The 22277-nt window shown below is 32.8% G+C and overlaps 1 protein-coding gene across 6 annotated transcripts in view; it reads right to left on the minus strand.

Annotated features, from left to right (window-relative positions):
- Window positions 1-22277, minus strand: part of Liprin-gamma (liprin protein kazrin) — a 298413-nt gene that overhangs the window by 61778 nt on the left and 214358 nt on the right. For 4 of the 6 annotated variants that reach the window (XM_072523265.1, XM_072523268.1, XM_072523264.1 and 1 more), the window contains exons 8-11: window positions 19473-19530; window positions 16521-16690; window positions 16212-16408; window positions 6880-7089 (exon numbers count right to left, since the gene is read on the minus strand). In XM_072523265.1, the coding sequence (XP_072379366.1) occupies window positions 6880-7089; window positions 16212-16408; window positions 16521-16690; window positions 19473-19530 (635 nt within the window). The remainder of the gene's footprint in view (window positions 1-6879; window positions 7090-16211; window positions 16409-16520; window positions 16691-19472; window positions 19531-22277) is intronic. The other 2 variants (XM_072523266.1, XM_072523269.1) reach the window with 1 other exon arrangement.

Consider the following 22277-nt stretch of genomic DNA (forward strand, 5'->3'; position numbering starts at 1 on the left):
GAACACTCGCCCTCATCTGGTCAATACTATCAAAATTAGAAAACGTCATATGTAGAACTCAGAATTCGCCATAGGGAATTTTAGCAGCTTCAGGTAATATTAGAAGGCAAGATTGAAGGTAAAAGGGGCATAGGACGAAAGAAATAATCTTGGCTACGAAACATCAGAAATTGGACCCACACAAGAGGAAATCAATTAATTCATCAAGCCCAGAACAGAGAGAAATTTGCCATATTAATCGCCAACCTCAACAGAGAAGGCACTTAGGAGGAGGAGGAGATGAGGAGTGACAATCATGGTAATCTGCACAATTCCATGGTAAAATAAACATTGACCAAAAGTCCAACTGACCACTAATATGGTAAAAGCCAACTGATGAAATAAAAAATTATATTAATTACTATATGTAGACTATATAATCCAGATCTGAGTCCCAAACCTGTCAGTAATACTTTAAATGTTAATTTGGGCACAAATGAAGTAGACATTAAGTGTGAATGTAAAAACTAGACTAGACAATCTGTTAGCTAGTGGTTGGTTGACTACAATAAAAAGGTCTACCTTTGCTTAAGAGTACCAATTTCTAAATTAAAGTTCTCGTTAGAAAGTAGAAATTTGAGAAGCCTACAAACGTAACTGTTTAAAGCAGCTATTTTGTGTTAAGTTGGATGATTAGATGTTTCATGTATAACATAATCTGTTTGAGTAGGTTTCTGTAGGTAGTAGTAGGTAGTTTTCTGTAAATATTGTACTCTAGAGAATCTTTTTTATGAGATATAGTCATATCCAAGAAGTTCAACTTATTGTCAGATTGTGGTTCCAGTGTCAAATAACTGTTAGGATGGAGTTTATTAAGATCATCCAGAATCTGTAAGGCATTATATTGGGTTCCCTGTATAAGAGCTTTGTAATCATCAACATATCTAGAACCAAAAACTATTTGTTGTTTAAAAATTTCTGTTCTAAGCAGTTTAAGAAAATATCAGCTAAAAAAGGTAACAATGGATAATCCATCGCTTAACCTGTTGGTTGTTTATACATTTTTTGATTAAATTGAAAGAAGTCCTAACCAAACCAAATTTAAGCATAGGTAAGATGGCATCTTTATCTTTTACTGATATGTTGCAATTGTTTAAAAGGTTGTGTACTAAAGGTAAAGTTTCTTCTCTTGGTACAGAAATGAACAAATTGGAAACATCAAATAAAACTAAATATAAACTCTTTTTTATTCTGATGTTATTTAAACGTTCTATTGGATCTAAAGAATTTATAATGGAAAACTTAGGTTTAAAACTAGTGGTATTATACTGAATTATGTTGATAGGGAAAGAGAGAAAGAGAGAAAGAGAAATACTCTGATAATAGAGAAAGTGGAGTGTTACAGAACTTATAACAGGCCTTATAGGACAATTATGCTTATGCATTTTAGGAAGTTCATATAACTTAGGTGTTACCTATAGGAGTAAATACAGTAATTTAAGCCGAGGCACAAAAAGTGATTAGAATATAAATCAACTTTAAAGACTATAAAGTGTAAAAACATTCCAAAAATAGACCACTTAAGAAAGGTACTCTGCCAAAACAGCTGTAGTGATAATAAATTAAAATAACTTTTATGAAAGTATTGAAGTTGTTGAAAACAAAAGTTTTCAGTGTTTTTATTGTTAGAGAAAATAAACTTCCATGAAGTAACGGTTGAATCCATCAGTTATACAAAAAGTAATTTTTACTCCGAATAGAACATATCGTCGGTTTAGAGGTAAAACTCATTAAGTACATTTTGTATGAAATTGAGGTAAACATAATTAAGTGACCACTTTTTACAATTCTTTTATATGAAAAACTGATTAAGTGCAAATTATAGCTAGAAACTAACTTTTTGAAAAGTAAATTTCACTTAGTACATTGCTAACATTTACTTCATCATAGAAAAAATCATTAAAAGCCGATTCACATTAGACGTTCAGGTCACGCTCCGCTCAAGTTCCGCTCACGATCAAGAATTGTGTACACTATTCACAGTAGGCGCTCAGGTAACGCTCCGCTCACGATCAAGAATTTCGGTATACTATTCAATTTGGCGGGACTCAGAGAATAGGCACAGTTCTTTGCATATATAAATTTGTTTAACATGTTTAAAGATTTTTCTAACAGTGATTTGGCTGTCAGTGCTTTATGTTTGGACGAAGAAGAGGTTCAGTCAACCAATAAACAGCCAAGAATATGGGTGCACAATATTTTAAAAACAAGGAAAACAGAAGGGAAGTTTTTTACTCTGTATAAAGATCTCTATGACGATGAAACTAAATTTTTTCAGTACTTTCGAATGACAAAACATAAATTTTATTGTACCGTATCAAAATACAGTCTATCTCCCTGGTTGTACAATTCCTTACAGCAGCGCACCAATTCAATCAACTGTTCGTCATCCATCGAGCTGCGAAAATCGTACCTTCACCTGACTGTTACTAATTCACACTACCCTGCCGCTCCACTCCACTCAGATCAAGTCACGATCAAACTATTCTCCTGGAGAATCGCCGCGGTCAAAAGAGCGGGACGGAACGTGAGCGTTGTGTTTACTGTGAATAGCACCATTTAAGATGCGTGTAAGAATACTTGACCGAACCTTGAGCTGAGCGTGAGCGGAGCGTGACCTGAGCTATAATGTGAATCGGCCTTAAGTAACTTACTGAGATTTGAACTGCATTTTTCTGCACTTAGTGAGTTTTTAAAACACGTGTTAGCACCCTGCCTGTGACGATATCGGACAAGTCCATACAGGAAAACGAGTAGACAACAAGTCAAATAAGTTTTATAGATCTAACAGTTTAACTCAGACGGTTACGAATTAATAGTCGTTGTTGGAGTGTTTCTGAAATACTTTTGTGAGAGTTTTTAAATTACTGTCGTGATGTTGTCAAGAGCTAACAAGATAATGGAATTGTGTAAAAAGTTAACGGTAAGTGGTATTCTGCTATGTAAGTTTAGGCTTATTTGTTTTGTTTATTTGTTTTGTCCGGTTTTTATTGTAATCAAAGTTTTAAATTAATTTATTTAAAAATTCTCGTATTAACGTAGACAATGTGAAAAGCTGGTAGTGGGTATAACCACGAAAATAAGTTTCGGATAGTGTATGTATGTCGTTTAAGGGAAAAGTGCATAAACTGTATTTAGCCATTTAATTTAAAATGAATAATAAATACCTACGTTTTATTTGTTTAAGCATGAAATCCAACTCTATTTAAAGGGTTGAAACTAAAAATAAATTTTTAATTAAATGTTACTTACCTATATGTATCAGAAGTCTGTTTTATATAATGAAATCTTGAAAATAATGAAAGTTATGATTTATTGATCGAATCTACACTTATTTGGATTTTTGGCGTTCTCTTTACTTAATACAAAGTACTACAAATACGAGATATTAACATCTAACATTCTTTCCAGGAGTTTCAAGAAGACAACGAAGATTCGAATAATCCGTCTTCTGCTAATTTTGACGAACTGCCGTCCAGTTCTAAGCAAAACAATGGTGATTTAATTTCTGATTTCGATTCTTATTCTATTCGAAATAGCACCAGAGTGATTGCAAAGTCACTCGTAAGTTACGACTTAACTTCAGATGAATATGATAGTGATGCTGATCCCGAATACACGTTGTCGGAGGGTAACTCAACAGATAGTGAAGTAAATGAAATTGTTCCTGAAAGTCCAGTGAAACCTCGTTGGAGAAAAGCTGATACCCATAACTGGAAAGCAAATCAAATAAAAACATTACGATCTGAATGCAAGCCATATGTTACGAAAACAGGATTGAAAGCTGCTAAAGCTCCGAAGTCAATCGATTGCAGTAAATGTCGATTCAAGTGTATAATTAACATTTCGAATAATGACCTAACTGAAATTTGTCATGCCTATTGGAATCTTAAGGACTACAACCGTCAAAAAGATTATCTCATTCAAAACGTGAGGACAGAATTACCTAAACGACGTCGGGTAGGTTCCAAGAAACAACGAGTTATGGCCAAGCAATATTATTTATGAAAATTCCAATGGGGTATTTCGTGTTTGTGCAATTTTTTTTTGAAAAAACTCTCTGCATCTCCAATGGACCAATAAATACCGCTTTACAGGGGACACAAAACTCCAGCAAATGCTACTAGCAAGGAAAATACACAACGTGTTAGAGCACACATTAAAAGTTTTCCCACCATGCTTCCTTACTATGTGGGGAAAACTAGTCGCAGACAGTATTTAGATCCAAAATTTAGTCTTCTCAAGATGTATTCTTTATATTTGGATTTCTGCAAAGAGAAATATGTTTTGCCAGTTAAAAGTAATGTATACAGGAACAATTTTTGTACACAATACAAACTCTCCTTTTTTACCCCCAAAAAGGATCAGTGCAGTATTTGCACAAATAACACTGCAAAGGAAGATGAGCATCTTGAGCAACTCTACGAAGATCATGTGAATAGAAAAGAAGAATACTATCAAGCAAAATATGATGATAACGCAGAAGCCAGCAACGAGGAAAATTTTCAGACAATTACGTTTGATTTGCAGAGTGTTCTGCAACTACCATCATCAGACGTAAGACAATTATACTATAGCAGAAAGTTGTGTGTATACAATTTAACAATTTATGAAGGGGGGAAAGAAAAAAGAGGTTTTTGTTTTTGTTGGAACGAAATAAATGGAAAGAGCGGATCCAATGAAATCGCAACTATTCTAACAAAGTACATAGATAGAATCCCTAGCAACATAACACATTTATCTATACTCTCTGACACTTGTGGGGGTCAGAACCGAAACCAGAATGTGGCAGCAGCAATGTTATATTGTGTTCAAAATCATGCGACAGTGGAAATCATTGAACATAAATTTTTGGAATCTGACCACTCCTACATGAAATGCGATTCTATGCACTCAGCGATAGAAAAGGAAAAAAAGAATAGATCAGTTTTTGTAATGAACGATTGGAAGGAAATCTTTAAAAATGCACGGACCAGAAAAAAATCAAAGAAAAACCCCTATGAAGTAATAGAATTGAAGTATACACATTTTTTAGATTTGCAAGATCTTGCCTCTAACATGATTAAGAATAGAAACGTTAATGGAAATAAGGTAGAATGGTTAAAACTAAAATGTTTAAAATATGAAAAAAATAATCCAGATTATATTTACTATAAATACAGTCATTTTTTGCGAGTTAAGACGAATCTACGTTAAAGGAAAAGGTAGGAATCGCCACACGCCGTATGCCATTAAGCCGGCTTATTCTGGTCACCTAGCAATTACTGATCAGAAAAAAAAGATTTGATTAAACTTTGTGATTCGTCTATTATACCAGAAGAATTGCATGCTTAGTATAGGTCATTACCTGCTAAATCTGATGAACTTGACGAAGAACTAGCACCCGAACCGGCAGCTCATGAATCGCACGATGAGGAAAATTAACTTTATTGTAATACTCAGTAGTGTTTTAATACATAGTCATGGAAATTTTGTTAAAAATAAAGACCTATATTTAACCGGTTAACTAATTTATTTTTTCACTAATTGTGACAACTCGCAAAATATAGTAAAAGTAAAATTCATTAAGTACGAAAATCTGTTTTATTTTGCGATTGATGCAAATTTTCATTAAATATTAAGCATATTTACTGATACCAAGTAATATTTTCATTTTATGTAGCATTTGGATATTATAACAAAATTTTCCTATTTTTGAAAACCATTTCCACTTTAATGCTCATTATCTCGAAATTTGAAAAATGTGACTTTTACCTCTAAACCGATGATATTATTTTTTTAAACGTCGCAAATTATTTTTATGTTACTATGGTTACTTTTATTGATTGTGTCTTTGACAAATAAAAAAAATCTTCGAATTTTCAACAACTCGTTAAGTTTTACGAAAGTGTGTACTTATTGTCGCCTAAAAGTACGAGTATTATGTCTGATTCTGAAGATTCTACGGCATCGCGTATTCCTCCAGATATTTTGTGTATTGCAAAAACTATGACCGAAAGATTGTTGCCTACCGAGTTCACTGCGGTTTAAGAAGCTTTTCAGCTTTTGACTTTTACACTTTTGTGCCTAGCGGTAAAAGTGCGTATTTCTAATGTCTAGACGTAAAAGTATTATTTTTATATTGTCAATCACGTCGCAAAATTAATACTTTTATGATATTTGAAAAAAAAACATATTACTCTTTTTAAAGATCCATTAAAAATCAATCCAATTATTTAATCCTCTACATGTATGCAGCTATTGAATCTTAGGCAAATAATATGAATAGAGAATATGTTTTTGAATATGTCTTAAAGACTTGACGGAGGAACGTTTAGGGCATAACTGATTATTTTGGCTCATTTTGGATAGATTCTTACCATACCTAGAATATTTTGTTGCAAATCGATATGTTTCCACTCATTAGGTATGTTCATTTCGTTTTATTGTTGGAAATATTAACTATAATATCCTCACGGTAAGTAAACACATTAGAGAAAGTTTGTTCATTTATGTTTTTATTTATATTAATTTATTTTACTGTTGGGTAAGTCAATGGCGCCTGCTGCATTAAAACAACTTAATGAATAAAAAGGTTCCGAAACAGTTCTTGTGGCAAGTTGAATAAAACGTTTATATTGCATTAAGCCACAATTGATTGGATTGTAAATTATATTTTTATCTACTGTTTGGCGTTTCGATTTGTATTCCGGAATCGTTTCTTAAAAAAAATTTTTAAAAAATTCTACAAAAAAATGTATAACCAACAAGTTGTTAGCGGATTATATTTTTCGTCAGTCATTTTCGAATTGATTACGTTATTCGCTTAAAATAATACAAAACACCAAACAATAAACTTACCTGAGACAGTCCTAAATCTGGTAACCATTCGCTGCAAACCCAAGTGTGTCCTAGCTGCGCGATGCAGGGATACCTCACAAGCGCTGGATTCCGATGCTCCTCGATAGCCAATCGGATCTTCTTTCTGTGCATCGGATGGGTGATTCCCAAGCCGCATTCCAGTTCCAGATCACTGAGCTCCAAGAGCACCTGGCCATGTAAAGGACCAATCTATAAGATTTTTACATATAATCATGTCTTTTTCCGAAGGAATGTCCCTCAAATGCCAATCAAAAATTTTGAAAATGCTGAACTAATCTTAAGAATTCCTGCTTATGTGGAACAGGTTCTAATGCTTGGGGTTTTGTTAAATATAAAAAAATATATAAGTAAACATTGTTATATTAGGTGTATCTTTATTTTTTTTGCACAAAAGACCTGTAGATTTAACAAAATGACAACTAGTACTATTCTAATTTATCTATATTGAAATCCGTAAACTAATTTTGGAAACCAAATTCAGAATTTCGCTTTATTCTGTGCCTTCTAAGAGTTGCAAGGCAAAACATACGTTGATAAAGATGTTATTAGAGACAAGGGGAATCTAAAAATTGCATTCCACAACATATCTCCTCAACTAAGCAAAATTCTGAGCGAATTGGTTTCTAGTACTCGTACAGAGTATATCGGAATAAAAAGGAAAACACAATCAAGATTTGATTTCACGTACAGGGCGCCTGCGCATCCGCTATACGCAAAGCCGTTCTGATGAGGCCTATTAGGCCGAAACACGTATAGCGGATGCGCAGGCGCCCTGTCCGTGAAATCAAATCTTGACTGTCTTTTCCTTTTCTATATTGGTTGATTTTTTTCAAATACTTATACTTTATACATAAATAACTGACAAAGAATTTTATTTAGAAACGCATATACTTCAGATATTAATGTTTAAAACTCAATAATATTGAAGAGTTTTTGAAAGTGTTTTTTTGTGACACGTTTAAGTTAAATATTATTTATTATGGGATTATGCAACAAAAAACACAAAGCATACATGAAAAATACACAGTTCGGGTTCACAGACGTATTGGGTGGCCGCATAGTTGTGTTCACAGTCGAAATTCTGTTTTAAATATGGAGAGCTTTATATAAATTAAACACAACGAGGTAGTGAGTCTTTAAGTATGACAATAAGGACCTACGATATATTCAACAATATATAGGATTAAGAATTTTCAACAATCAGGGTGGGAGATTAACTAACAGAAGCAATAGAAATAAGGAGGGGAGTACAGCAGGGATGCGTACTGTCTCCAATACTGTATAGCGTATCTTCAAGACACATAATAAACCTGCTCGACCAACAGAAGTCACGATCTACAACTCCCCCCAATCATTAAGATCAGCCTTCTGAGATATTCTATTTTCTCTGCTCTTTTGTATGAAGTGGAATCGCAGACCTTGTCCGAGGTATCCATGAAGCGCCTTGAAGCATTTGAAATTTGGTGCTACAGATGCAAACTGAGAATCTCCTTGATGGACAGAGTTACTAATAATGATGTCTTGCAAAGAATGTGTAGGGACCGCCAAATAATATTTATTATAAAAAGACTTTTTAGAACAGCAGTCAATAAATTTAAAATAGCTATGTTGGTAGCCAACATTCGCAACGAATATGCACTGTCAAAAGAAAAAGCCAAAGTTGATTTGAATGAGAATTACATTTGTTCTGACGTTTCGATTTCCAATGAGGAAATCGTTTTATCAAAAAATTTTAAATTAATTAATTTAAATTCAAAAATATAATTACCATTACAATTAACTGTGCCTTTATCCCACATAAAGTTATATTTCTAAATAATATTGATTATGCACTGTACCTAAAAGAAGGTAGAGCTCCAGGACTAGACGGAGTACAGTCTGAATTTCTTAAACTTCTTGATGATAAATCTTTAAGAATGCTATGTAAAATCTTTAGTAATATTTTTGACACAGGCAATATTCCAAAAGATTGGCTAATTTCAGAATTTATTACGTTACCAAAGAAACAGGGAGCGAAAAAGTACGGAGAATATAGGCTAATAAGTCTAATGAGCCATACACTAAAACTTTTTCTTAAAATTATACATCGCAGAATATACAAGCTATGCAAAGAGACAATACAAGATACACAGTTTGGATTCATGAAGTGCGTAGGTACGAGAGATGCACTGTTCAGTCTACAGGTAGTATTCCAAAGATGCAGAGATATGACTTGCTATATCTACATCTGCTTTGTGAACTACCAAAAATCATTTGACACAGTTCAACACCGAAAAATGATGGATGTTCTAACAAAAGTCCAAATAGATGATAAAGACCGGCGTATAAAACAAAATTTATACTGGAACCAATCAGCCACAATAAAAACAAATCTTGGAGTTGATCAGATTCTGCGAGACGTTAGACAAGGATGTATACTTTCACCTATATTATTTAATCTATATTCAGAGGAAATATTAAGTGAAGCCTTGGAAAATTGCGAACATGGAATCCTTTTAAATGGAGAACGCCTAAACAACATCTGCTATGCAGATGAAACCGTTATATTTGCAGACAGTTTAAACAGTTTACAGCATTCAATAAACAAAGTAAATGAAGTACGTGACGAATTTGGACTAAAAGTAAACATATCAAAAACTAAATTTATGGTCATCACAAAAATAAAATTAGAGACGTTTAGCTTATCAAGAATACACCAGTGAACCGAGTAAAACAGTTTACCTATCTTGGAACAATAGTAAACGAACAATGGGATCACTCACAAGAAGTAAAATGTAGAATAGGGAAGGCTAGAAGTGGATTCAACAACATGGCCAAACTGTTTTGCAAAGCCACAACCTTAATCTGGAAATAAAAGTTGGGCTCCTACGATGTTATAATCTTGTCGATATTATACTACGGAGTTGAATCCTGGACACTCACTGAAGCGATAGCGGCTATACAGAAGAATCCTAAGGATATCATGGATGGACAAGATAACCAACGAGACTGTACTACGAAGAATGGCATAAGAAAGAAAAGTGATGTATACCATTAAAAGGAAAAAATTAAGGAAAAGAAATATCTCGGACACATAATGAGAAACGACACTAAATACAGATAACTGAAAATAATCCTTCAAGGCAAAGTATTCGGAAAGCGAGGAATTGGGAGAAGAAGAATATCATGGTTAAAAAACCTGAGGAAATGGTTCTCCACAACAACAACTAATCTATTTAAAGCATCAGTTAATAAAATAATTATAGCCAGAATGATCGCCAATATTCGAAATGAATATGCACCAAAAGAAAAATGCACTGTACTGGTTATAGTTATTAATACTATCCACACACAGAAAACACAAGGGTTCACTTTTGCTTTTGTTTTCTGGGAGGCCAATAAAATTAATGGAAAAAAACTATATATTTTAAATAAACACAACACAAAATTTGTGCTATACTCCAGGTATGATAGAGAAGGAAACCATACATTTATGAATCACTTCAATTAGATATATATATATATATATATATATATATATATATATATATTACATAACAGCACTACATGCCCTATAGGGCCCTTGGCAGATGCTTAAATAATAGTAATTACCTTTTAATGTTTCTTATTTTTTATCGAAGATGGACTTTTATTGAAAAGTGATATTCAAGGTTCGCTGTAAAGATCAGTACACTTCATTTTTATTAATTTCCTGAACATTTCTGAAAAAAAACATCATAGTGCATTGTTCTAAATTACATAGTAAAATTACAATTTGAATTTAGTACATCATCAGTGTTTGCTAAAACAGTAGCTCAATTTGGACGACCTTCACGAAATTGGTCCTGGAAACCATGACTGTTCATTATTAAATTCGGAAATACGAGCAAAACTGCAATGTAAAAGGGTAATTCTTCATTAGCGAAATCAGTGCACTGTTGTGATTTTAATTTATATTAAAACTCGTAAATAAACCATAGCCTAACATTCTTTTCTTAACTGGCTGTAATCGATGATAACAAGTATGACTAGTAAAGAAAAATATTATTTTATATGTAACAAAACCCTTTAATGTGATATGGGATATCTAATTTTTAAGTGCTTCTATTTTATATTTAAAATTTTCTACTGTTATATTTAAAATTAAAGCGAATCTAAAATACTGCCAAAAATTTTATTAAGTAGTTAATATTTTCTTAAATTAAATTTATTACACTAAGTTTTCTAAGGACATTGCATAGAATAAATTAATAAATAAATTATTACAATTTAATGAGATAAGTACCAATATTCAATATTAATAAAAGGGATCCATACCTATAGACGAAAATTTTAACATTTTTATACGTTGAAAATGTTATTTAAATAACTAATAAACATTATACCAAAAGTAATATGTAGGTATCCAGATCATAGATAATAATTTATAACTACTTATATAATATTATTTCTAATAGTAAAACATCTTTCATTTTGTATCCATCTTGTGCTACTTGTGCATTTCTCCTTCTTCCAATGGACGTAACGTTTTCTTTTTTCTACTATTCATAGCCATCTTGGTATATTCATCTTCTCCAACCTTCATAGAAGAACAAGAACAAGAACATATTATGTCCTTTTATCTTTTTCATAATTTTCCTTAAAATTGTGTGATTCTATTATTTCAGCTATTACGTTTTAATTTTATTGATTATCCATAATATTTTGACTTAAACCATTTATTTTTCCCCGTACTTACTCCAGTCAAGCAAGAACAAAATCTGAAGAAATCTTATACAGATATTTAAAGATTCTAAAGGGTATATGAGGGCTAGCTGATGAAAAATCCGTGAAGACATACAGCTGATTTTGTTTTGTTTTTTTAAACAATCGAAAAAAGTGAAAAAAAGATTATTTTTCCTGTAAAACGTTTCCTATATATTCTAAAGAAAAATAGTTTAAATAAAAGTTATAGACTATAAAAAGTTCTTTATTTTGAAAGTGTCCAAGTTAAAATACATAAACAATTAACCTAGATAGTTGCAATACACCCTAATTTTTGTAGTATTTTATACATGTTAATAACTTTTTTACACAATGATATGTAATATAAGTACTCAAAATTATAGCAGTTAATAAGGTATTAAATTGTGTCAAAATTCAAATAGATCGACCAAATAGTTTATGAGATATTTGATTTGTTTATCCCGGAGAGAGATTATTTAAACAACTGTACTTGCCCTAACAGCTTCTCTAGAAGTATTTTTTAAATTGTAATCGATTCTTTGAGACTTCGTTTTTAAGTTGTAAAAGAATTTAACATTTTATTAAATTTGTTATTAAAACACAGTTTAAAAAAGGGCTGGCTTTTTAGCTTCTGAACTGTAATAATGACTTTAATATTTTTTTATATTACACCGTAGTAAGTAGGCTTAATGAAAAGATGGTGGAAAATCACACTTTCCAAAAAAACAAAACAGTTCCTTTTATAACCAATAACCAGAAACAGGTTGAGACATTGCAGTCGACAGTTCTCCCCTCCACCTTTTCTTTATTATTACCGGTATTACCATCACTTAACGAATTATAACTTTTTACTTTTTAATTGGTATGCCATCTATAAAATAGCTCATAAAATTTAGATCTTCATTTAAAATCTGTCCATGTTTTAGCTATGGTACTTAATAAACAATAAAAATATGGTCGTAAGAAAAAAATGCTATCTTGTTTCCTGTTTGTCATAGAAGGTACTATTTTTTTTTCAGCTTTTCATTAAGCCTACTAACAAGCGTGTGGCATAAAATGCGTCAAAGTTATTATAGATGTTTGTGAGCTAAAATATCAGCTCCTTTTGAAACTGTTTTTTAATAACAAATTCAATAAAATCCTTTATTTTTTAGGCTCTTCGGGATAAACAAATTAAATAACTTATAAACTATTTAATTGATCCGTTTGAAATTTAGCACCCTTTAATAATTCATAAACTGCCATAATTAGTTATATTACATGTTAATATGCAAAAAACAAAGTCATCATCATTTATAAATTACTGCCAAAAGAAGAGTTTTTTTTTAATATTTCGGTCAATTCTTTATGTATTTTAATTTTAAAACTATCTATATTAAAGAAGTTTCTATGATCTACAACTTTTATTTGAACCATTTATCTCTAAAATGTATAAAAAACGTTTCATAGTCAATTTTTTTTTTGTTTACCATTGTTACATAAAAAACAAAGCAAAATTAGCTGCACATCTACACAATTGCCATCATCTACCCCTCATATACCTTTTAAAATATTTAAAAATCTGTATTCAAGGAATATAGTAAAAATAGTTAGAACACTTTTGATTTTGGATTTTTTCATTTTTTTTCTTGACTGGGGTAGACCTGTCTAACATAAAAAAAAATGTGAAAAATCACTGATTTTACGTAAACATCTTCAAAAAAGGTGCTTAAAGGTATTTAAAGGTTAGCTGATCAGAAATCCGTAAAGACGTACAGCTAATTTTGCTTTATTGCTATGGCATCTGGCTTCTGAAACACATGAATCCACTGTTGGAAGCACAAACCTTTCCTGAGCTTTGGAGGACATCGTGGTTAGTACTGTTCTCCAAAACTGTGGAAAAGTATCGTCTCACCTGCCTCCTTCCGTGCGTCAATAATTTCTATGAAAGGATGCTGCGAGAACGCATAGACGACATGATTGGGATGTCAGGTAGTTTATCTCCAAAATAATTTTATTTTTGCAAAGGGAAAAGCACGATTGATGCAATCGTGAGTGTACTAGACGTACTGCGCAATAGAGGAGATGATGTTGTTCGATGTTTAGAAATGCATCCAATACGCTGCAGAGGAACAAGGTAATGAAGGCAATGGCAAAGAAATAATTTCCTGGTTACCTGATGAATGTGGTGGCGAAGTACCTGACCGAAAGTAGGATTATAGTGGAGAAGGGCACAATCGTTGTTGTGACGGTCGGGACCTCCCAGAGAGAAGGCATCATTCTGAAGGGGAAATGGAATATGCAGAGTGTGGAACTACAATGTGGGGGACGTGACTAATACCTAAGAAACACAAAAAGTATTTGATATTGACGTTGCACCAGAATGGAATATGGGGGAAAACAAGATGTGAATAGTGCGGCTGCGTTGAGGAGGTCGATACTCAACATTAGAAGACCCTAATTTGAGAAGGAGGTGGGTCTTACTTGGTGTTGTGCAGTCGATCATCCTCTACGCGGCACCAGTCTGGAGTGGGGCGGTGGAAATAACGGCCTGAAGAGGAAAAAAGATGGATCCAGTCAGACTGTCGGGAACGAGGAAAGGCCCGGCTGGGAGTGATGCCGTACTAGGAGTGATGAGGGTATTTCACGCATTACCTAGAACGGGGTTCCAAGATTTTGGTATCAAAAAAGGAAACATATGGAAAAGGGACAGGGAGCGTCCGCGCTGACAGTCTGTGGATAAATGAAGGTAGTGCTTAGAAAGTGATGCCGGTCTTACAGCGCTCATTCTGCTTTCGTATCGCTGGATGACAGAGAAGGGGCAGGTTTAGCAAATAGGCGTTAGGCGTGGACTGAGCGACGAGAGGGCGTTTTAAAGTGCTTCTTACTGAATCCTGAACTAAGGTCAGTCAGGCGGCATCCTAGACGGAAATGTCTTTTGAAATCTTTTTCATTCCAGACATCTTTTTTATTCCAGACCGCCCCTCCATAAAGACGTAAAAAAATCAAACGTGTACAGCCAGGAAATTTTTGTTATCCTATTAAATATAGAGGTCATTGCATGTACCAAATGCAACAGCTGGACCAAATCACCACTTTTGGCTAAAATTATTAGATCGTACCCCAGATAATTTCTTAAACCTTAAATAAAAAGAAGTTTCGAATAAACAACTGGCGAATGAAAAAACGAAAGATATCACACGTTCCCGGTAAATAAACTTATACGACTAACTGGGTATGAATTTTAAGAAGCTAGTATAAGGGCTAACAGATAACTAAAAGAAAAGGGTTGTAAAACATAAATTTCCTATACCTTTTTAAGAGCAAACCAACAAAAATTTGCATTTTTATTGATTATTCTCTTGTTGATTACATTGTCGATCTTCTAGCACTATTATGTCTTACTGTTTTATTTCATTACTAGTTTTCATCATAATAATTGTATTCTCTTTAAAATAGTTGTAACATTACAATGAAAATGAACATGAATACTGAACATCTATAAATGTCCTCAAAGCACTGTAAAAACAGGAAATACTTTCTCAAGGGTATTAACAGTAACGAAAGGCTTGAGACAAGGATGTTGTCTTTCCCACACCCTATTCAAAATATATATCCAAGAAGCACTGCACCAGTGGAGACAAAAATGTGCGGGAATGGGGTTGAAGCTTAACAACCATTATCTGACAACGCTGTTCTTTTCAGATGATCAAGTACTAATTGCAAGCTGTGAAGAAGACGCAGATTATATGCTTAGAAAGCTCAAAGATGAATACGAAAAATGGGGGATGAGTATGAATATGTCTAAAACAGAATATATGCGAATAGGCAGTGAAGACGAAGACCCGGATTTGGAAATTAGACAAATGAAAAGGTGCTACGAATACAAATATTTTAGAAGTATTATCTGCAGTAAAGGAACAACAGAACGAGATATAGACTATAGAGTGCAACAAGGCAGGAAGAGTGTTCAAATTCTGAATTCAATACTTTGGTCCAACAAAGTTACTATGAGAACTAAAATGACTATCTACAAAGTAATTGTAGAGCCCATTCTTACATATGGAGCAGAATATTGGCAAATGACAGTAAAAGGAAAGAAAAAAGTCGACACGGTTGAAATGGACTACCTGAGAAGAGCTTGCCGTATATCAAGAGTAGAACGTATACCTAATTCTGAAATTAGAAGAAAAACAGATAGAGTACATACAACTTCTAAAAGAATAGAAACTAGAAGTTAATATGGTATGGACACGTACAGAGGATGGACGACAACAGATGGCCAAAAAGAGCTATGGAATACAATCCAAGTAATAGAAGGAAACGAGGAAGACCAGCCAAGTCTTGGATACAAGGTGTTATGGAAACCATGAAAGACAGAGCCATTGATGAAGACACCTGGAGAGATAGAAAAAGATGGCGATCGAAATGCGGGAAGCGGCAGAAGCTGTAGAATCCCCGCTTATATATATATATATATATATATATATACAATGAAAATTAGCTGTAAGTCAGTTTTCTATAATTTATTTAATTTAGGACTCAACTTCAGTTTACTATAGTTTTGGTTGGTACTTATTCATTAAATTGTCGTAAGTATTCATGCACATAAAATACTGTCATAATACCTTCCCACTTTTTATATTTTCTGCGCAACGTGCTCCATACTGCGACATTCCTAATGCAATTTCCAACCACGCTAACACTGTTGATGCTCTCCATCTTTCCATAGGTATGCTGTTGGCTTCTCTAAGTAGTCTTAGTTTCTCTGCATACCCTTCTTCAGTTAAAGGAGACCAACTACGATATGGATCATAAGATTCACCTACAGCAAACAAAATATATATATATATATATTTTATTCTGCTTTTCATAGCTTACTCATAAAAATATTAAACAAAAGTTTTAATTGACAATTAATTTGTTCAGGAACGTACTTGTTTCTTGTAGAGAATTTGATTTATTCCGATGACGAGATCGAGCAAAAACTCTAGATATGCTACCCCATGTTCCGCCACGCCCACTAGAAGGTCTTACAGATTGCTTATTTCGTCTACCTACTGTTATTGGTTCTGGTTCCATTGGGGAACTTAGTTGTTCCACGGACCTGTAAAATATATCAATTAGTAATATGTTTTGATATCTCCATAGGGTTGTACAAATTTTATTGTACATTACGAACTCATGCAATTAAATTTACTTTCGAAATTAAGTTTGATAAACATTGTATTGTAAACATACCATGAACTTTAATTAACAAAATATAGACAATAACTGGTAGACACACTACAGAAGATGCAAATAAAATTGTTATATATATATATATATATATATATATATAAATATATATATATATAAATATATATATATATATATATATATATATAAATATATATATATATATATAAATATATATATATATATATATATATATATATATATATATATATATATATATATAAATATATATATATATATATATATTTATATATATATATATATATATATATTTATATATATATACATTACATTTTTAACTAACTAGTTTCGATTTTCACTTCGGAAATTGTTCTCAAAAACATTATTGTAAAAATTTTGAAAAAATTATTTGTTATTAGGTTATGTCATTTTAAAGTTGACACACTTAACTATCATTTTGTAGGCAGCAGTCATTATGTACGTATAAATGGATGACAAAAACTGAGGGCGGTGTTTTTACCCCGTGAACTCTGACCGTTTTGTGTGTGTTTTTGTGTTATATGTTTATGATTGTGTCAAGTAAAATTGTGCAATGTAGATTTGTTTTTTTGTGTATTGTGTGTAACATGTGTATTGTGTATAAGTTTATATGTGATGTTTTTCGATCTCTTGTATATTGGTAGACTCTGGAAATACACACAAATATACACCTGGCAATCCTAGAGATGAGGGTGAAAGCATAATAAAAAAAACCAGGTTGACTACATCACTATAAACCAAAGACTCCGTAACGCCATAGTATTGCTATAAAGCTTACCCAGTAGGAGATATAGCAAGTGACTACAACCTTGTTTTAGCAGACATGAAACTTAAACGAAAAAAAAAATAAAAACATCTTCAAAGCACCTATAAAAAGACTAAAAGAAGCTAATCTCTGCCAACAGCTCGAAGAACAAATACACAAGAAAGTTTAGAACGTAGAAAGACAAGGATAATTTGACGCTACAGAAAAATGGGAAAAGTTAGAGAAGATCCTGAGGAACATCGTAAAGCACCAACTGGAGGGAGATAAATTCCATAAAAAAAATGGATAACACAAGATATAAAAACAACATGACAGCTTTAACATATACAGAAAAATTAAAAAAACAGCTGGCGTATACTAAAAACAGGTAATGGAAACAATGGACTAAATAACAAAATAATAATTGAGAGCGAAGAGAAAATAAATGGATGGGAAGAATATTTGAAGGAATAGAACAGAGCTATTTGAAGACGACGAAAAATTGGAGACAATAGAACCAAGAGATAGAAATGAACCTACAATGACCAAAGGGGAAATTGAAAAATAAATAAAACGTATAAAAAATGATGAAGCCATGGGACCGGTGAAATACCTACACAAATCTTAAGACTACTAACAGAGAACCACATTAAAATACTAGTACAATTATTCAATGAAATTTAATATATCAGGAAAATTCTTTCGGAATATATATATATATATATATATATATATATATATATATATATATATATATATTAGTCAACCTGATCCAAATGTTTTGACTGATAAGGATTTGGCTGACGAGGATAATGGTGGATTTGTAAACTGTCCCGAAGAAAATTATTAGCATAAGCCGGTTATTTTAATGGTGTACCAGAACAAAATAGTGTTTTTAATGAGATGGAACACACAACGAACAAACACCACATGTGTCATCACTTGATACAGAACCTAATACTAGTTTTTTGCAATCACTAAAGAGAAGAAAGTATTGGATATTTTGTAAAAACATCCAACATTCCCAAAGCAGACTACTCACAATTTAAAGATAGAGTCCTATAAATCTATTTGAGTTGTTTTTCGATAACGAAATACTAGGCCATATTTTAGACGAAACCAGAAAATACGCCCTTTTTGTGAATTGTTCTGATCCGAAGATTACCTTGGATAAACTCAAATATTTTTTGGGTACTTTAATTTTGTCGTCCAGATAGAACTGTCTTACTTGAAAAAGGTTTTATAGGGACATTGGAGCAGACATTTCCAATAACGTGGTGAAGAATGCAATGCGTCGCGACAGATTTTTCCAAATATTGCGTTTGATGCATTGTGCTGATAATACGTAAAAGGATTTAAATGATAAAATGTGGAAATTGAGACCAGTAATTAAAAAATTACTCCTTTCTCAAGTATTAGCTTGAGTTTCTTTCTCAAATATTATCAACCAACTAAAAATATGAATTATGATGAGTCAATCTTGAAATATTATGGTCACCATAATTGTAAGCAATTCATTAGGGAAAAACCGATAAGATTTGGTTATAAAGTATGGTGCCCTAACTCCGAAACTAGTTACCTTATAAATAATGAGATCTATCAAGGGAAAAATACAAATTCGAACGATTTTTACCAACTTGCATTTTGAAAGGCAGCTGCTCCTAAAAACCTGTAGTCTGGAATTATTTATTCGACTATTTGTCTGCAACTGCGGCATAAATTATTACAGACAATGCGGCAACGAAGGGATTGTCTTTCGGTTTGCTGATAATCCTGACCAGTATACAATCAATATTCAGATGTATTTGACAAGAAAAAAACCCGATGATGCAAACACTAATCATTGTATTATATATAACGAATATATCTGTAATATATTTTATGTAATTATTGCTAAATAACTTACCTAGAGAAATTGTTGGCATTCAATGGAGATAAGGTTGGACTGCAGTCTTTTGTAGATGCTAAAAAATAAATGAAAATGTCGCATTAAAATTATATAATACTTATCTATTTTATGTTTCTAATTTTCCTCTTAATAACTTTTCTCTACCATCTATCTATTAAGCTGTATGTAAGCTTCATTCACATAATATTGGGTATACTCGTATTAGTATAGCTTACTTCACGGGCGTAGCCGGGGGAGACAATTTGAGGCTTCAAACCTCCTCCCTCCCGAAAATTTAAGATATTAACATTCATAAAATTAAATGGCCTGACAGGCTTTATAGTGAATGAGCAGTTGTCTTCTGAAAAAAAGAAACAGCAACAGGAAAACCGAAAGAAACCAGTCTCTATCGTAAATGGAATCATTTTTGCGGCATACATTTAAGTGGTAAAACTGATTCGGGACGGATCCACATTATACCTGAGTCTGAACAACCACCTCAGAATAATGGTAATTTTCGAGCACTGTTGCGATACGCAGCCGAATCTGGGGATAAAGATCTTTCTGATCATTTGATAACTTCCTAGAAGAATGCCTATCACATGAGCCATCAAATTCAAAATAAAATAATTGACTTTGCGGTGAAATTATTCAACAAAAGATCATTGGTGAAAAAAGCTATACTTTTTGCAATTCTCGCTGATGGCACACCTGACATTGCGCGTATAAAGTAAGTCTCACTGTGCTTGCAATATGTTGATTTAAAATATGTTAAAGAACGTAAAGTTAAGTTAAGATGTTCTTGGAGTATATTCCAACTTTTGACGTGACAGGATCAAGTGTTTTCTCTCTCTCTTTCCCTCCCTCTCTCTCTATTTCTCTATCCAATGACGTTGCAACCCAAGTTCGGCCTTGGTCTCCTTCAGCATCCACCTCCAAGCATCGCTTTCCTTGGCTGCTCTCTTTCAGTTATTCACCCTTAAAATCTCGTTAGCATAAGTTTTCTCTTCGTCTATGTATCTCTTCCTTAGTTTTTCTGTTGACCGACCTCTCACCTTATACCCACTAATCGTTCTCGTAGGTTATATATGATGTTGTATGGTATAATCCATTCGTATAAAGTGACTTGTTTAGCGCAATCTTTGTATTTTTGCATAATTTGCTATAGAGGGTTCTGTATAATATTGATATAACTCGTGGTTGAATCTCATTATCCACATACCATTGGCGCAGATGGATCGCAATATCTTTCTCAATATCTTTCTTTTAAAAATGTTTATTTTTTTTCCAAATGTGCATGATGCACTCCAGCATGCACCGATGGAAGTGTAATTAAGCAGTGGAAATGCATGTGTACGGAGAGTTGGCAGGCCAGAAGCAATAACTGGTAATGATATTGTTAAAAACTTTAAACTGCAGAATATCTGTAAGCCTGAGTTTAGTGGAAAATATATTATAACTATAATTAAGCGAAGCCGTCTGTAGTGGACCGCATATGTAGCCCGGGCCCCGGAATCGAACATATTTAAAAAAGATTAAAACAGCGCAACCGGTGGTAATGAGAAGATGCGGTAGACCAAAGCTAAGCTAAGGTGGATGTGCGGGATAACATAGGATGCTAAGAAGATGAGTGTTGGCAACTGGAAAATCCAAATAACGGACATAGCAGAACGGCGAAGAAAGCTTGAAAAGATCGAGGTTGTTTAAGAACTGTAGCATCGTGATGATGATGGTGATAAACTTTAATAAAAACTTTCCACTACGGAAATTTTCCTCAAACTATGAATTGAAAATCGAAATGGCAAAATAAAAATGTTTTCATTTGGAGGTTATGGTTAATTGCCATTTACCATATTTAAAACTATCCAAGAAAATAGCTTCAGAACTTCTGGGCCAGTCGTTCAGGTATTCAGTTTTAGCAAATACGTAATAGCTCCTCAAAATATGGATCGTTTTTTACGCTCGTAATCTATATTGACATTTGTCGTTTGTACCCGAAGATATGTTTTCGGTAATTTGTAAAGGTTTCTCTTCATCCAGATGCGTCTTTATTTTGTTTTAGATGTATGTTGTGTATGCATTTCGTGATGCCTCAGTTTAAATGATGTTACACTTTAAATTTTTACTTCTAGAATGCCAGTTATACTTCTTTGTCAAAAGTGGTTTTACTCTACGCTAATTACTGTAGCCCAGTCTGGTTAAAAAAAAAGGTCGAACATTTTTTCGCAGATATCTGAACCTTTTAAGACATCAGGGGGTTACTAGATGACGAATAGATAAAAAGTACTCGTATTTTTACCTTGCGTTTTTTTAAACAATAATTTATGGTCACAATTTGATTTTTTGTCTATCCATGAGGCTAAATATTTAAAGTATTGAACTTGCTCTATTATTGACGCTGGACATATCTAGTAAATTTCGTAGGATTCTTTAAGACTTAAACTATCTCAGAAGTTAAATGCATATTGCGTTTTCATCCAAACTATTTACAAAATAAACGTTTGAAAAAGGGGTATATTTTTTTACTTAAAAACAATTGTAATAACTTCTATATTTTTCAAGCTACAGACTTGTACGTACAACCATTGAATAGCTGGTAAAAAAACTGACATTTAAAAAAAACCTTCTATGGCCAATATAAACGAAGATAGGGACTATTTAAAAAAAAACATCTCCATTGTTTATAAACATTAAGAAGTAAAATTTGCACAAATTTTAAATGAAAATCTAAACTTTATATTGAAACTTAGAGCTATAAAATTCATCCAATTTTTAGAAACTTACAGCCCTTCGAAACGAAGGTACTTTCTATAGATCGACATA

This window comes from Diabrotica undecimpunctata, chromosome 2, assembly GCF_040954645.1.
Source record: "Diabrotica undecimpunctata isolate CICGRU chromosome 2, icDiaUnde3, whole genome shotgun sequence".
NCBI classification, from domain to species: domain Eukaryota; kingdom Metazoa; phylum Arthropoda; class Insecta; order Coleoptera; family Chrysomelidae; genus Diabrotica; species Diabrotica undecimpunctata.